General features: G+C 41.1%; 1 protein-coding gene across 4 annotated transcripts in view; it reads right to left on the minus strand.

Moving 5' to 3' along the window:
* Positions 1 to 3,951: 3,951 nt before the first annotated feature.
* Positions 3,952 to 18,237, minus strand: part of LOC121064151 (heat shock transcription factor 2 binding protein) — a 31,108-nt gene continuing 16,822 nt past the window's right edge. The window contains exons 7-10 of one of the 4 annotated variants that reach the window (XM_040545431.1): positions 12,743 to 12,846; positions 9,211 to 9,306; positions 4,754 to 4,830; positions 4,465 to 4,657 (exon numbers count right to left, since the gene is read on the minus strand). In XM_040545431.1, coding sequence (XP_040401365.1) covers positions 4,607 to 4,657; positions 4,754 to 4,830; positions 9,211 to 9,306; positions 12,743 to 12,846 — 328 coding nt within the window. In that variant the 3' untranslated portion in view covers positions 4,465 to 4,606. Of the gene's footprint in view, positions 4,658 to 4,753; positions 4,831 to 4,875; positions 5,295 to 9,210; positions 9,307 to 9,344; positions 12,159 to 12,742; positions 12,847 to 18,237 lie in introns of those variants that run through there. The other 3 variants (XM_040545432.1, XM_040545435.1, XM_040545434.1) reach the window with 3 other exon arrangements.

The raw sequence follows: 18,237 nt of genomic DNA on the forward strand, positions 1-18,237 counted from the left end.
TTTGTGCTAATACAGGATGACTCTTACACTTTACTTGACACCGGTGGCAATACAGCAACAGAAGAAAAAAAGGCATTTATATCTCTGCAGAGAGCTTCAAAAACCTCACCTGCTTTTCTAACACCCGTCACATTCCTCTGCCTTAGTTCGAAGCGATACCCAAGTGGCATGAAAGCCACTTGAGTAGCTCAGTCGGACCTGAGTTTCCCCATTCAGCTGGGAACCAGGCAGGTTGTGTTATATCCTGCCCTTCCCCAGCCCTTGTCCCACCAACCCTGCCCTCTCCTGACTGCAGCCAAACAGCATGGAAAACGAAAAGCACACCTTCAAAAAGATTAAGCACCTGGCATCAGAAGTGCTTTAACTGCAGTCGCGCCCACAGTAAAAATTATAGTCCTATAAATTACATGTGGGACTATAATTTGGTCAAGGTCTTTTTAAGGTTTCCGACCCAGCAAGTTATAGGTTGTAAAGGTCACCATAAAGCATTGGAGAAGTTAAAATCTGTATGACCTCAAGAGTTTTCTGATGACTTTTATCAACTGCAGCTTGGAACTTGTATATTGGAGAAGGAATTGCAGAATTCCTTGCAGGAAAATGACGTCCAGAATAACACAGACATGTCCAGATGCAGCTTCCCCGGTGATGCTGTGACTGGAAGGGAAGTGGCAGCAGTTCCTTGCATAGCCCTTACCTTGTGGTGTACAAAGGCACTGGGCAAGGTTAACAGAGGAAACAGAGGTCCTTTGTTCCCCAGTAAAAGTCCCTTCTCCTCACCGCCAGCATCCCTCCGGACTGGAAGCAGTAGAAGAGATGAATCACCCAGCATTTGCACGACTTGTAAAATCTTATCAATTCTGACGTCCAATTCTGCTAATCACGGCATATCACAAGTGCAAATGTTAACCCAAAGGAGCTGGCGCAACCAGATGAAATGCAATCATCCGAAAGTTCACTTGTGGCCGTGCGACCAAATGACCACCCTCTGCCATTCCTCCTCCTACCTACTTCCCGCTCTTAAACAGCCGCAACGGGATGAGGTGTCTTGAGCACTAGCCCACCATCCTTGTCGCAAGTTCCTGGCAGCAGGCCAGCGTCAGCAGGCAACCACACACCATTTTCCCTTAGGAACGGGACAGCTGGCTGCCCTTCTCATCCGAGATCCCGCAGGCCCCTTCAGAGGACACTCGTGCTGCCATACCTGCCACTCGGAGCCTCTGGGGAGATCCAGAGGTCTGCCTTCAGGCTGGTTCTTACTGTCTTCTGCTGAGGTTTTCCAGTTCCTTCTCAGCCAGCTCCTGCTCAAAACCTACCTAAGGAGCTCCACAAACAACTGCTGGGGCGGTACGTTGCATAGACGAATTCCTTAATTTACAGACAATATGTTTAGAGGCTCCTCACTCATTTTTCCTTTGCGTCTAATCGATCATCAGCATCAAATATGAAAAGCGAGCATTTCCCCGGAGTGTCAATGAACTGACGTAATTTCAGCAGCTTTGTGCACAGTGCATAAAACTCAGAGGAGTAAAGTTCAATTTTAATTGTGCGGCTGATATTGTGAAGTAAACAGGGGTTATCTTCTAAAGATTTTTAACACAGATTTTTAATCTTTTGAGATGGTTTAGCGTAAGAGTCAAATTCTTCCTTCAGCTATATCGCTGTAGATCTGGAACAACTCTGATAATCTTCTCAGTCCAACACCAAACTCACATTTTCTTCTTCAGCTGAAACTGTGAAATTGTGCAATGGAGGAAATGACATTAATGGAGTACCTCCGGACTTTGAGCAGGGCTACTGAAACTAGAGCTTTGTCTGAACTGCCTTGTCTCCTGCAAGCTGGTAAGGTGGCTGATGAGTTACTATACAGAATAACCCCAAACTTTTCAACAGGATCCAGAAAAAGCATCCAACAGATGAAAACAGAGGGAAAAAAAAAAAAAAAGGCTTTAAAGCCACCATTTCCAAAGCCTATATTAAACTCTGGTTTTAACCAGTAAAGCTTCCTAGTGGCCCACAGTTTCAGGCTCAAACTTCACAGAAAATTAAAACCAAAGGTTTATAATGCATATTTTAAACGGTCTTTAACAATAGCAGGACAATATAGTGTCATATTGTCTATATACCACCCATGTTCAACTCGGAAATGTTTCACAGACGGGGTGACTCTTCCTCATTTATCAGTCTTGCATAATGATGCCCTTAGACCAGAAAAAGGACTTTCTCAAGGTAGGTGGAACACTGATGGTGAGATTCTGAAGAAGCAGTCCCGGCGAGCTGTGCCTGAAAAACAAGGCATCTGGGAGACAGTCAAAAACTTATCGTTAGTTCTGCGCAGCCTGCTGGGCAGAACTGCAGTGTCCGGACTCGCCTGTTTTAATGTGGCTGGTAAGTGCTGAGCACACCCGAGGTTTTCGGTAGACAAACAATTAAAATAACAGCCCTGAGTGTTTTGCTTCCTGATTTCATATGGAAATTAGGTGCAATTGCATTGCTTGTCCCTCTTCATAATATTTGCACATCAGTCAGCAACCGGCAAACCTGACAGAGGGAGAAGACTTCCCAAAGAAGCTCCCTCAAGCTCCATGAGCAGCTAGGGTAACAGCAGCAAAGACCTAAACAAAAACTTTTGTGGGGGCAAAGCTGGCAGAGCAGTGTACGCCCTCCTTGGCAGCAGCTAGCCAGCCCACTGCCATAGGTTGCCAACCTGACCACGAGCATCCACGTCACCCTCAAGTGCACTCCACACAGTCCCTTGGGTGGACTTGGTTTCATAGGGGGAAGGGCTGGAAAGGACAGGAAGGTTCTCAAGAAGCATCTCACAGCCGTAGAACATGAGGTTTCACCAGTTCTTCTGCTCACAGAACTACTTTCCTCTTTTTCTGGTATTTACTGGCTTCCAAAAGTTTGATAAAAGATTCTCATGAAGAGATAGCCATTAAATGAAAAGCGGACGCCCTTTAGTGTTTCTTAAAATTGAACACTTTCATGAGTTGATATTCCAGGAAATTATAGGTTATCACTCTGATCCCTTTAGGATTAAACTCCATGAGGTACAGCTAGGATGGCAAGATAAGAAAACAAATCCAAAGAAAGCATGCTTTAAAGAAGATTTAAAGCCTTCCAAAAATTGGTGCCTGGTAAGTTCAATGTAGTCTCGAATCAGACACAGTGGAACCCCATGCAACACTTTCATGCATGTGAGATCTGTATCTTGTCCTTCATATGAAATAGTCCCAAATCAGACTGCTACCATCTGTAGTATTTGAGACAATTATTCCAAGTGATTTGAAGGCAATATATGGCATTTCTAACTGCAAAAATTCATCATTCTGCAAAAAGCCTAATGGGAAATGCTCTCGTGCCTATACCTTAACCTACACTTTTTACAATGGTCTTCCTGTAAAGCTATGTGCCAATCACAATATTTAAATCCTATGTATTCTCTGTACAGCTGGATTAAAAGAAGTTCACACTGAGTTTTGTTAGTATGTTGGATCCACAGCTGAGGTACCACAGCTTTAGTATGAAAAAAAGTTGCTACCACAGCGTTGCATTTCTCATTTGCTATTCCCTCGAACAGCATCACCTATCTGGCTGTCATCACAGAAATGGACACTATTTTTTTCTAAAATAAATGTGTAAATTCCACCAATACAAAGCACGCAAATGTCTGCATGCACCAATGAGGTAACCAACTTATACAAAGAGGCTCTAACAAGCAACACAGTTTTGAGGCAATGCAATGCTGTTCCTGACAGAGGCAGTTTATTTGGCCTCTTCAGTGCACAACGAGGTACCACAAACAACAGTAATTCATTCCCTTTTTTTTTCAAGCCTTTTGAAAAAAACAATGGCTCAATTTCTAGAATGCTTGGCAGCCACAAAATGGGTTGATTTGCTGGTCCAGTGGATTGATGTGAATTTTGAAAACAGAATCCATTACATGCCATAGAATGTGAGTTTTCTTTTATTAAAATGGAAAGAGAGAGGAGAAATAACAACAATAACACTAGAACTTGGGATGCATTCTGACACAAGCAACATTATGACAAGCAACAAAGTTTTCCTCCAGTACAATAATTCTTAAGGGTGGACCAAAAGGATTATTTACCACTGCAATAAACAAGGTATTATCCATGTATGAGATGACTACTCTATTCCCTATATGTGATAAACATAACCTGTATCACTTTGGAAACCCATTATCAACACAATTCTGCTCAAACTTTCTGTCTTTCCTGTCTCTACCAGATCACCTAAGATCATATTTGGACAGTTAAGTCCAACACATTTTCCTCAGTATTATTTTACATGGGTTAGCTAATTTCAGAAAGGGATTTTGTCAGAGGAACTTAGGCCGAGGTTTTTTCAGTCAAGACTCATTTCCAATAACTCTTGCAGCATAGAAACACAGGAAAGACATAAGCAGTTGGTGTCATAGAGCTTTTCTATGCTTCATACTCAAGTATTTTAAGATCTTCAAGTAGTTCTTTTGCAAGTGCTTGCAGATCCGCATTGCGGCTCTTTGTCAGTGTGATGATGCGCTGAAATGGCAAAGTATCACGCATCTCAGAGGCTGACTTGGCTAATACTTCTGGCTCCAGAATCACGGACTGGAGGAGCCGCAGAACATGCAGACAAACTTCTGTATCTGGGTCTAAACATGGGGGAGGAAAAAAAATCCAGTGCTTATTAGAAGCGAGTCCAAAAAAAGTAGCATTAAAGTTCGACGCTGCCATTTCTCATGACCCACCACGTAGGTGGGGAAGAGCTGAAGGGCCGTAATTCTCAGCTGCCATGTGGTGCTGGCTGGTTGGCTCCAGAAGGAACCTGAAAAAAAAACACCTAAGCCCTCCTCAGCAGCTTTCGGAGGGACAGACAACCAGAAACCTTTCTCTTACCTTTCAGATTTTGAAAAGGTTATAAATGAGGGCATTTATCAACTTGAATTTATTCAGTCAGGAACCAAGATGTACTGTTGGATGCAGTCCAATTTAAACGCACAAGCTATATCCCATTGCTACTCAGACTTAAGAAACAAACAGGCCAACTAATCAAATCAGCAGTAAATCACCACACTTTCCTTTAATTTTGTTTTACATAAGCCTTCAGGTTCCTTGGAAGCTCAATAAAATATTAATCTTTACAAAACTTTCTTGGTAATGATGTATCAACCTTTCAAGTGTTTAATTCAGTCTACACAAAATTGAAACAGGTACAGAAGCTAAGTGCTGTTGCTTGGGCTGAGGCAAGTTCTTTTATTTGCTGGCTGATTTAATAACTACACCAATGGCCTGAAAAAGGAGTAAGGAGAATTATTCATTAAAGCATAAGGGGAAATGCTGAAAGCACCCAAGGGAGAAAATGGAGTAAGATGGACAGCAAAAATGACTATGGCTTTGAGCATGAAACTATCTGTTCAGATAGGAATTTTTAAGCAATTCCCATTGGCGCAAAGCTGAGGTACAACATTAAAGAATGTGACATCTGATCTACTCCCACAAGCCAGCCATTATCTCTCTTCCTCCATTTTCCATCAGTAAATGAGATATGGAGGTCTTTTCTACCATATCTTCTTCCCTATTTAAGGTGTAAACCTCTTAAGAAGTCTTTCTCCTGAGAGATGCAGAGCGTGGTATAATCAGAGGACACAGGAACTGCCCCAAACCAATCAATAACATGCATTTCCTGAGTTTCTGTGCAACAAGAATCTTAGTCATTGGACATACTGGACAACTTTAGTCATTCAAGTCAGTATTTAAAAACAACAGAAACAACGATTAGTGCTGCACACCCCACAGAAGTGGCCGTGCCCATAGCACAGCTGCTGCTACTGCTGGCTCCTGGGCTGAGGGCCCTACAGAATTCCTTTCCATCATCAGCTCCAACAGTAGCTGGAGGAGAAGTGGAGCTTTGTGAAGTGATAAGGAGTCATAACTTCTCATGGAGAAATGCTGTAACAGCCTCACAGACAGCAAGACTATGCCTGGTTTCTTGGACAGCAACACTTCAGTAAACCCTTTTGAAAAAAATGTGTGTGCAGGTTTTTGGTTTTCTGATTTATGCTGACCTCATGAAAACATGACTAAAAGCCTTGAGTTTTTCCTTCCGTTTCTTCCATTTTTATCTTCATGCCTGCTAGTCTTTTTTTTAAAATTCTTATATTTTTTTCCAGGTATAATGTTCAAAGTCTGCACTTCTCATCTGCGCCTTTTCTCTGTACTTAGTATTCCTCGCTGAAAATAGCAGTAATAAGACACAGCACAAATAGTCAAGAAGAAAGAAGCTTTTCAAAGTGAAATCTATGTAGCCCATTACAATCTTCCTCTGTGTGAGATTTCCCTCCATGAAATAAAGACATTTATACTTTTAGCGACTTGCAATGCTGCTGGGAAGCTTCATGTATGTAAGATGTTGTAAATCTCTGGATGAAAAGTGCTCCATTATTAATGCTGTTACAGGCATCCACATTAGTATTATCTGCAAGTGTTTAAAGGCTGTAGAAAGTAAAGAATTGATCAAGGAAGATGTGTTAGCAGGGGAGGTAATAAGATTAGTATCTTTAGGAGATCAGGAAATGACTTCCAGCTTGACTAGCAAGAATGTTTTCCAGTAAGAGCAAAGAGATTCTAGGAAGAATCTCCAACAGCAGCCAGGGAAGCCCAACAGCTTGAGTCACTCAAATGAAGAACACATTAGGCACTCAGGCACACAGCAAAGGAAGGAAATGGTCCTACACCAGAGGATGACATAATATGCATTTAACCTCGCATTTCCATTGTTGAGTATGTGTTCCGAGATGCTCTGAATTAAATAAATACATATGCCTTGAAATATGCTCCCTTAAAATTACATATGGTTTTGAGAAGAGTACTTACTACAGATAACCACATTTCCTAAGAGGATTTTTAAAAATAACCCTGGAAGTCTTTCTCTTCCCTCTCCAATATCATTAGGGATTTTTTCTGAAAGACCCATCTAGAGAATGCTCACAAGAAATGTAAGGAATCTTCATTATTCAGCATTATGCGTGTTTCAATAGCTTCCAGATTTAGTCATTTCTACACTAGCTGAGTAACATTTTGTTTGTACAGGGTGAAAAAAAATAAAAAGCTTCAGCTGCAATCAAATCACTGCATCACAACCTCCCAACAACTAGCACACACATCTCCTACACTGAAACTTCAAAACTACAATCATTATTTCTGGGGAACAGGGTAGGAAATCAAGCTGCTTGCCTCAGTCGGGGATCACACGTGGAGCGTAAGCCTGCCACCCTCATAAAACGCTGATGTCATTTTTACAAGGTATTGAAGCTGCTGGAGTTCGCTGACGTTCTGTGAGCTGCCAGCACTACTGTTTGATGTCACTGGCTTTCAGTCACTGACAAAAGCAACTGATAACGTGGACAGGTTTTAGTCACATCTGTCATTAGCACCGTGCTCTCAGATGAACTGTTCCCTACAGCGGGATTTAAGTAATTGCATTACATCAATGCTAAACAGCTTATCTACAATTGGCTCTGAGCTGGGTGAACTCAATTTACACGTGCCCATACCATTCCCTGGCCACCTGAACAAAAGATTTATTACCAGCAAGCAGTTTACAGCTATGCCTATGTATGACAGCAATATTTCAACAGCTCCCCACCGCTGCTGCTAGTGTAATTCAGTTCAATCACTGTCTGATTCTAGCACAAAGGGACAACCTCTCCCTTTCCTTTTTCTGAACCTGTCAGACTGCCTATGTTCACAGCAGGTCTAACAGGGCCACAGGGCCACAGCTTGCCCCGTGTAAGATCTTACATTGCTAGCACTGGTGGAGCTGAGCTAATATCTGCAGCAACGCAGATTCAGGACACTTTCATAATGCTGATAGGTCTGAGGAGCCAAGAGGTGTTGCAATAAAGGCACTTTGTGGGGAAGGAGCAGAGAGAACACTATGGCAGAAAAAAAAAAAAGAGTTTTGCTTGCTGTTGCAATTCTTACGGATACAAATGTACTTTCTCTTTCCAACATACTTTCCCCCAGCTCCTGTATAGCAGCTGGGCTTGCTTCAGTCTGCTCCCTGGCCAAGAAACTACTCTCACTATCAGTCAAGGAGTTCAGCTAACCAGAACCCCCCACTCTCCTACAGATACATGCCTGTCATGCTTTTATCAAGGAAATCCTTGAGAGAGACTCCTGGAGTCCAGACTGAAGCAGCAAACACAGTCCCGATTTGCCTGACAGCTACATAAGGTGCTGAGAGTGAAAAGGAACTGGCAGTGATGCCGCTCTGCAGCTGGCAGATCCTGGGTGAGCTGTTAGGTGCGCTCCCCAGCTTCCATCAGTCCTAACTCGGGCTTCTAAGGATCCCCACGGTAGCTACTGAACAACAGCCCAAACTCGTGCTTTACAATGACAGATGCATTTACCAGAGCTAAGGTTCCTTCCATATATTCACAATTGTTTCTCCTCAGGAGAACATCAGCTTGCATGAGTCTGCTGTTAAGTAGTTCTGAGGACCTGGTCAAGAAACTCCTGCTCAGACGGTAAGGACAGCCACTTGGGGCTCAGCTGGAGCTCCATCTAGACAAACATCATTTGCAGCAGCTGCTCAGAGAAGAGTGTGGAAAAGGGGAAGCGTTTAGTGAGACCTCCTCTAGCCACTCTTCCAGCCTCTCGTCTAACAGTGGTTCAAGGACTTTCTGCGTCAGAGCTGATATATTTGCATTCAAGAAAATGGATGTGGTCTTTAAGGGCAAGAAGGGCAATCCTCTTTTTTAGCGTAGTTTCACAGCCCAGAGACTATGAAACTGTTGAGAACCTGACAGACTGGTAACTGAGGTTTTGATTTATGAACCAAAATTTGTTTTAATACAGACACTGATTTATAAACAGTGGGGCTCTGTTTGTCCAGATGTCTTTTAAATAACATGCTGCCATGCAAATAACCTGACTTTCAAAAACTCTGACAGCCACGAGCAATTCAAACAGAAAAGAAAGGCATTAGAAACCTCAGGGTTAGTCATGAAAACCAAATACTGAAGGTTGCAGGCAGCATTAGCAAAATGAGAATGTGCTTCCTATAGACATTTATAAAGGAGCCATCATTTGCAAAGAATTTGGATAAACAAGGTTAGATTTCCGTATGGAACTGTTGTGGAGGAAACTGAAGGGAGAGGTCTAAAATTAGTCCTTGTCTCTTGTCTTCTGTTTAATGAAGTACCTGGAGCAATTTCCCATCTATGGATGGGAAATGTCACTGACATACAGTCTCTGAATTCCACCTTTCTCATGTATCCAACAAGAATATTTTTTTTAACTGCAATAAAAGAAAAAAGGGGAAAAATAAAACAGAGGTATGGGTTATTTAAAAAACAAAGCAGAGAAGAGCTCAGACCAAATCTTACCCATACATATTTGTTTGTAGATGTTCTGTATGATCAAAAATGAAAAACAAACACAGTATTTACTATTAATACCTGAGCTGACTGCATTTTCTTACTCTTCGAAAGATCGTTGGCAGAGGAAAGTCCCAATCTACCTCTTGGGGAACTACAGATTGAAAGTCTTATTGCATCCATAGAAGTAAAGCACCAGAAGAAAATAATACTGAAAAATCTCAAGTGGATTTCTACAGAAAATTATATAACATCTTTTTCTAGTGCTGAGGACGGGGCTTCCTTAAATCTGAAAGTTACATAAAGCCTTTAGCCAAGATACCAACACAGGGATGGCAGATGGAGATGGAGAAAACTAAAGCTGCCTATTTTCTCCAAGACAGTAACAGCTGCTCCACACACAAATGGTGCTCCACAAGAAGAGAACTCTACTAATCCCACAAGCTGCTCCACAGACAGAAATCTGAGTCATCATTCATTCACATGTTTCATGCTGGTGCCAGGCTGGGAAGGTATAGGTAGGTACAGGTGATACCTATGCAACACCAGTACCTATACAACAGCTAGATAGCTACCAGACTATTTTCTTCAGTGACCTCTGTTGTGTATTAAAGGATGCTCACCTTTCAGTACATAAAGGGGGGAGGAGGAGAATAGCCTACGTGGCAAAGTGCTAAGGCTACAGAGAGCTGCGTTACCTTCAAAAAGTGTGTCAAACATTTGTTTTTCTCCTATTTTCAGTATAGCCTCCAGCAGAAGGAGCTATTAAGAATTCTTTCTCGTGAATGTGAAGACAGACTGGCTCATCCAAATTTTCTAAAGGCAGCAGGACAGACAAACCCAGTTTGCTGTTAACATTCTTACTCCAGCAGGAATCTTAATCAGGTTTACCTCCTTTCTCTTACCAACCGTGTCTTCAATGTCAAGGCATATTTCAAAAAGCCTACTAGACAACCTGAATCAAACCCCTCTTTGCTTTAGGTACAGCAAGGGGGAATAAAGAGAGTCAAGTTATTTATTATTTGCTCTCTTCTTCACTGGATGGGAAGGACGTTCTTCCTCGGGGGATGAGAATATTGGGAAGGGACTGAAAATTCTGAGAAAGAATTGAGGGATTTAATAGCTGTGTACAAGCAACTGGGAGAAAAATGGCCTTGATGTATAGTATGAGGTCACAGGCACTTGTAGCTTGGTGACAGCAAAGCAAACAGGATGATTCTCTGAAAATAAAAAAGTCAGAGGATGATTTCTGGGGCCTCTCTTAGTGGTAACGCTGATAAAAGCTTAGAGAACCGTGGAAAGCTGAATCATCTCATAAGCCTTAACCAAAACACTCTTTGAAAAAGCTTCCTGCAGGAAGGCAGCATATACAGGATACCCTGACAGCAGAGTGCATTGCTCTGCTCTTTCCTACGGAAAAAACTGTGAGACCTTATGCTGTAGCGACTCCAGATGTATCTAAGCTGAATCATGGGGAACAGAAGCTGAAGATGCTGGCCAAGGAAACAGCTGAGGAGCACGTGTGGGAGGGAGCTACTGGAAAAGTTTAGAAATGGATTAAATGTAGAGAAAGGGATAGAGATCTCACAAAGAGTGACTGGAACAAGATTGGGTCTTGGATCTGACCTCTCATCTGATATACAAACTAGTCAGCCATCTCCCTTGACAGTAAGCAGACTTCCTCTGAAGTCAAAAATCTGAACCAGCAGATGTAATTTATCCGAGAATCCTACTCATTTGCTGTAGCGGGAGAAAATTATTATCAAAAAGTAAAGGAATTAGCCATGCCCATCTTTTCCTTCCACCACCCTGCCATACGTGATTAACACTTTCAAAACATAGAGTAGCTTTTCAATTTCTTATTGCCATTAACAGCTGCAAATTATTTATAACTGTGCCCCGTTTCATCCTGTTATATGACCTGAGAGCCTTCTTCAAACAATAGACTGCATCAAACAAGATTAGCTTCCTTGTCTTATCACAACATTTAGAAGGGCACACTTGGGAACTCATAACAAGGAACTCATATATAACAAGGTTTTTGAGGTTTTGGTTTGGTTGTTTGTTTTACTAGAGCAACAGCTTACGTATATATTAGCCGAACATAAAGTAAAAGAAAATCTGAACTAACGTATGTTAAATTTCTACATATAGCAGAGTAAAGGATGATATACTCAGTTCTCTCTGAGAACGTGGTTCTTCTCAAACTACATTAAAAACTGTAAAACAGACAGGTGTTTTTCAACAGTGTTACCAGGATTACCAAATTTTCTGAGGTCACAGAAGAGTGAGCCTATGGCAGTACAAAGCAGTAAGTTGTTTAGTGAGAAGTATGAGTACCTACATTTTCTTTAAAATAGCTGAGGGAATTGTGAGAACTGTGAGCAGCTTCCAGATTACCAGCCCAAGTCAAAGCTGTTCAAAAACTTCAATATTAAATTAGTTCCTTGAAAAAGCAGATGCAACCTCTGCCACTTCAGCTACCTTTTGTATTTACTTCTTGTATTGCACAGCAGTAGAGAGCCAAGATGACTAACCTCTCCGATCCTATGAACTGTACACCAAAATCTTCTCACGGACAAACCAGAGAAACTTCAGAAACCCAAGATGGGGCAAACTCCAGGAGCAGTTCATAGACAGGGCAGTGTCATGACTCTGTCCTCACTGCTGTCCTTACTGTCCCTGACAAGCTGTGCACGCAGCTGCCAGCCAAATTCCAACGCATGCTACCAACGTCAATCTCTGCTGGCTCTTACGCAGGGATTTGAAGCCTCTGAAAGAGCAGAGCTTTGATGTCAGTCTTGTAGCTGACAGTGGCAACAGAAGTCCTTGAAGTCCTGCACTGACCAAAGGCAAAGCTGGGAATAGTACTCAAGCCGGGCAAGCTCAAATCCTATTAGAGCAAAATGCCAGCCTTCAGCTGAGGAAGGGGGCACTTTTGTCACAGGCTGAGTGTAGCTCCAGAGATTGGCTTATTTCCCCAAAATGTCTCAGAACACAGTTACATTTCCTTTTGTTAAATGTTAGTGATATATAGTTTCACTCAGGTTTTATTTTCAAGTTGGTACATGAAAACACAGATGGCTTTTTTTAAAGCACTTCACAAAATTTCACCATTTCCTATTTTTAATACTACCATCCATAAATTTTGTATTAATGGAGTATTACACACAGCACCAAAAATGTGGTGGGAAATGAACATCTTCCTCTATTTGACCTTTTTGTTTACTTTTAATCTGACAAAAGCTTTACATATATCAGGTTACACACAAAAAATTCTATTTTGGTATTTGCAATACCCATTCCCAAACTACAATTCCCAAAGTCACAATTTGCAAGGTTCTCAGAGCAACTTACCATTCAATAGCCACCACAGCAAAGGAATAAAACCTGGACTTTCACTGATGTACTTCAAGCCTTTCAAGTTGATGCTCACGTTGTAAAGTGACATTAGCATTAGCCTGAAATTGAAAGAAAAAAGAAGTGATGTTCTTTGATTTCTTTGCATCTTTTGCTATTTACACCCATCACATATTGATGCAGAAGCCTATTCTAATAACTTACACTTTGATAACAGAAACAAGTCTGAAATGCTATATAAGCAATGCTGTGCAAAACCTTGTTTCTACTGTTAAATCATGTATTTTGCTCATGTGGAAAAATATCCCATGTGACAGTAAGAAAGTTCCATCAAACTCTATAAGACGCATTACATAACATGTGCAAAACCAGGATTTGGCTTTATGTGACCAGACAAGCTCTATAATAGAGGTTTCATAGTGACAATCCCCACTGGCACACAATCATCTCATGATGATGAATCATCAGCTGTCTGCCCTGACAAACAAAAGGGCCAATAAGAAACACAAAAAAGAGAGGTTGGACATTGAGTACTAGAAACAATGTAAAAAGAAGTATGTGCTCCATGGGTTGTGCAGCATGCACCTTATGGACACCGATCCTTCGGTCAGCTGAAATACAGACATACTGCTTGTGCCACCCTCTTTCAAGTACCCTCCTATTTGTCCTGCAAGCCAGAACAGATGCAATACACAGCCAACGCACAGCAAACACCAACGCGCTCTCCCCACTGTCGGGGAAGTTACTTTGCCTACAAAAGCACTTGAAAAAAAGGGACAGGCCCTATGGATGGAAAAGGAAGTACGAGTAGTCATAACTCAGCTTAGCACGCTCCCTCCTAAGCTAGACCTGTCCTTTCTGCTGCGGGTGAAGGGCAGAGACGGCTCGCCCTGCCTGCCATCCAAGCCCTTGGGGAGCCAGGCAGGGCCACGCAATCCGCACTGTGAAGGGAGACCCTGCTGTGAAAAGAAGTGACTGCTCATCCCTCAGAATGTCATCACGGGCTTTTCTATTTATTCTGCCTTCAGGAATCCAGATTGATTACGTCCAATTTACAAGTGGAAAGAGATCTGGCTTTTTTTTTTTCGTTTGTTTTAAGTCAACAACACCGGAATTCAATTTGGCCGTAAACTGTGCTCTTTTCTTAGCACAGACCAACACATGACAGCACAGGCCAAAAGGCACTCCTCTTCAACACCCTTGTTTCCAAATGACATTTGGGCAAACTCAAAGCCTTTTTTTTTTTTCTTTCCTCTGGTCTTTTATTATGGTCACTGACGTTGAAGAAGGACAGAACCAATATCCTGCCTTCCAGGTAACACGGAAAGTCTTCGGTTTGGCAGCTAGAAAGCATTTACTGACTTGGGAACTGAAAAAGATCTACCTCGACACCTCTGACAAACAGAAACCAAGACCGCCGTTCTTGACAGTCGCGCTGCACATCAGTGTGTAAACCACATAATAAAAATACACATAGCAAGTCTACAGTAATTTTAACCACATTTTGAAAAGCTTCCAAAAACTGCATTTCCTAATTTATCAGCCCCCTAAATAAGGAAGTTCACTAGTCATTTTTAGGGCTGCATACAAAACAAGTTATACATTAACCCGAAGTCTCAATTTTTCTACAGAGTCGAAACCAGATTTGTTGGAGAAGGCTCTGCATGTTGAAAGGATGGCTCTAGCCTGCCAACCCCACCAGCTTCTCCCAAGAAGGCTTCCACTGAAGTTGTTACAAGCAAGAAAAGCTTCAACATGGTCACTAACTTGAAAAATCTGAAAACCATTAAGAAGAGTGGGGTTGACTATAGGTGCCACCTCAGCCTCAGCTACAACAGTGCTGAGGTGATGCTGTAAGACACGGGAAGCTATGGACAGAAATGACAGCTGTGCCAGTTCATGCAGATAAAGTGCACAGGCCAACATTGTTTTTTAGCTGCTTTAGACTGTTGGACAAGTACAGCAACTTGGGGTTCAAAATGCATCTCCCTATCCAGTGCTATCCAGAACAACTGTTAATACTCAAAGCAGATTTTGTTGGTATTAAGCCTTCTCCTGCAGCTTCTGCTGAGCTGCGTTCTGCTTTCATCCATCCTTCTGGTGATATTCTCCTGCTCTGCCCTTTATGCAGTTGTGCAGTAGCTGGGAAGACAGGATATTAGTGCATTTTATGATTTGCTACGGTTGATGTTGTGAATTCCTATTTATTTTCCAAAGATGACAGCACGCAAGTGAGTTTTCTGGACAATGAAAAGGGAAGAGGAATGAGCACAGCTCCTCCAACATTTACGGAACGTCATCATACCCACCCACAGCGTGCTGCTGGGTTGCAGACAAAACAATAGCAGAGAAACAGGAATGGGCTGGAATTTTCTGCTCTGTTCTGGGGCCAGCTTGGCTGTTGCTGTCTCTCATGACTGTGATAAACCTGCCTGCTACTGTACTGCCACCATTTCCAAGCAAGAGGGAAATAATGTTGTTCCTAATGGACTTCACACCTCACGTCCTGTACTCAAACAAGTGATCATGCCTTAAGTTACTATGCCATCACCAACATTTCTGACAGTACCGTCAGACAGCAGGAATGGAAAGCAACACGAGTCAGTCTAGCCAGCAACAGAAGAGGTGTGAGTTATATTATGTGCTGCACTATTATCAGCTTGATCACCCAGGCTCTTAAGTAGTTGGAAGAAGGAATAGTAGATTATTAAATCTACTGCATCAGGGGCCACCAATAAGCAGGGAAGGGTGCTGTGGAACTGAATTTGCAGCTTGTAAAGCCCACACATTCCTTTTCATACGGCCCCTGCAGCTCCTGCTTGGGTTCCAGAATCCAAGCATTGACAAAGACCTGCAGTCATAATTACATATAATCAGCCAGAATGAAAGTGATCAAAAAGACAATACCTTATAATGGAAAGTGGTAACATTTCTTGACAATGTCTTTCATCATTAATCTGTTTGACATTTGCAGTTAGAAATAAAGTGACGTAAAAAGATGCTGCTGTGTTTGTATTTTTCTCTTACTTGTTTGCTTTGTGCAGACGAAAGAGACAGAGTAGTGGTGGTGATCCAGGAAAGTGCTGCTGTTTGGAGTGGCAAAAGACTTAACCCATACCACAAGCCAATGTTAAATGGCTAGCCCAGAAGTAGCAGCATATTATTACTAATTAAACATGCTCACGTGGGCACAACATAGAAACTTTTGCAGACACTTCAAACCAGCTTCACCTCTAGTACTTGCACATTCCAATAAGTATTTTTTGCAATACGTATTCTTATTGAAGGAAACCTGACACACAGAATTACTTTATAAGCAATACTTTCTGGTTTTTGTTAACATGGAAGGTTTTTAGGGTTTTTTTTAGCTTTGCACTTTGTAGTCTTCATATTTAGGGAAGCCTAAATTTAATTAACATCATGTACTACTGTATCTGTCAATGCGTTCTTTAAAATCTAGAACTAAAAGCACAGCTGAAGTCCCTTCTCTTTTACTGATAATACACGGGATTAGTACATACAACCACATATTTTTACTGTCTGCTTTCAATTACTACATAAGCAAAGTTGAAGATTCTTAGCAATTTAATACAAACAACTGTGTAAATGTTTATTGAGTGCCTAATAATTAAAAATGTTGAACAAAGCATATACTAATGAAAAGAAAATCTGAAATCTTTCACACCGCTATTTCAGAAAGGCAAAGAAACCCATGAGATTTCAGCCCTAGCACTCATGTAGATCTCTTGGTTACACCTATTACATACTCATAGACTAGAATGGATATTGTAGCAGTGCTAGAATAAATTAGTTTTTCTCTGTAAATGTTTTATTTATATGCTGTTACAAGTAAAACAGGATTGCTAGAACTAAAAGAGAATTCTTTTTCAGTTTACTTTGTGTTTGATACTGCTGTTTAAAATTAACTCAGTTTCCCCTGATTTGTCACACAGAAAAGAAAAATATTTTTGAAAATATAAGCTAAAAAAGAATTTTAAAACAAGAAAACTGAGCAAAGAACAAACACACCCTTGAAAATATGAAGCCAATTTTTCTCTTTTATTGCTTACATTTTAAGTTGATGCTTTCCTTCCACGTAACACCACGGTGATGTTTTAAGAGAAATACATTGCCTTTCCACAATAATGGATATTTCCATCCATGAGATATAGTTGAGAAAATCTGTCTGTGTTTATGTATATAAGAGTGTGTATGGGTGTGTATATACGTAATTCATGATGACTCCAGAGTCTGTCTATATATAACTCTTAAATTTCACTATAATTTCTGTTAACTATCATATCTTTATCTCATGATTGTCTTTCACTTTGTACTACCTTATGTTCCTTATAGCAGAGAGTTCTTCTGACATGTCTGCTTATGAAAATGTTGATTATTTAGGATCAACAAGCAGCCAAAAAATCTCACATGCAGCAAACAACTTAAAAACAAACAAACAAACCCCCCAAAATAACCTTTTTTTCTGGGCTGCGAGAGTGGAAAATCTCCAGAAAGGATAATGAAAATGTTAGTAATGAGTTTTAGGAACTGAACACCAACAAGACATATAGGGAGCTTGCAGACAAAAAGGAAACCTGACCATGGACGTAAAGACAAAACACAGGGAAACATTTTGTGCTAAAACATTTGAGCAAATTAGGATCCTTCATTACATGACAAGGCCATGAAGAAATCTCATTTCTGGCATTTGCTGTAATGTCATAATACAGCATTGTTTTTTGATTGTTTGTTTTTTAATCAAATGACAAGTTCAGAGTAAGAGAAAAAAAAAAATGAAAAACATTGCTAGCTTTGTGGAACATTGGAAAACATTATCATAGCACTGGATTCAAGCTAATGCAACATATGCTTAAAATTTCAAGCCACATATCCTCAGCTTGTAACAGCTCTGAGAAAAAAAAGGAAAAGCCAACAGTTTATTTCATTCCTCTACCACCTGGTAAGTACAACTTTTCCAGTGTCTGAATGGTGTAAGATGGCCTTATGGCCTTTTCTTTACAACTTGGTATCACAAGGCCCATTTATAGGCAGCACCTTTTAGAAATGTAAGTGCATGGTGCTTCTGGCTATTCAAGTAGGATAAAGTAAACTAACTTTTGCTTTTAGTAGACCACATATTTCACTACGCAGATGTAGAATTTCACAGTCTTCTTCATATTGGAAAGGAACGAGTCCACGTTTCCCACGGTTATTATTTAAAGCTTGACCTCACACCTTCCTTATCAAAACATGAGCCCCTTGTAAGCCAGAGGAGTGTATCCCTGCTCATCCCTACAATATTACAGTGCTTAAGAGACTTTCAAAGAGACACGTATCCTGGTTGAAGCTAGCACTGCAGCCAAGCCTAGTGCATATGCAAGGAATGCTGCTGTGAAAACAGTTTTCCAACCATTATTCCTTACGTCACAATCAGATTTAGATATTAGGAAGAAATTCTTTACTCAGAGCATGGTGAGGCAGGTGAACAAGTT

The sequence above is a fragment of the Cygnus olor genome, chromosome 1 (assembly GCF_009769625.2).
Source record: "Cygnus olor isolate bCygOlo1 chromosome 1, bCygOlo1.pri.v2, whole genome shotgun sequence".
In the NCBI taxonomy this organism is placed as follows: domain Eukaryota; kingdom Metazoa; phylum Chordata; class Aves; order Anseriformes; family Anatidae; genus Cygnus; species Cygnus olor.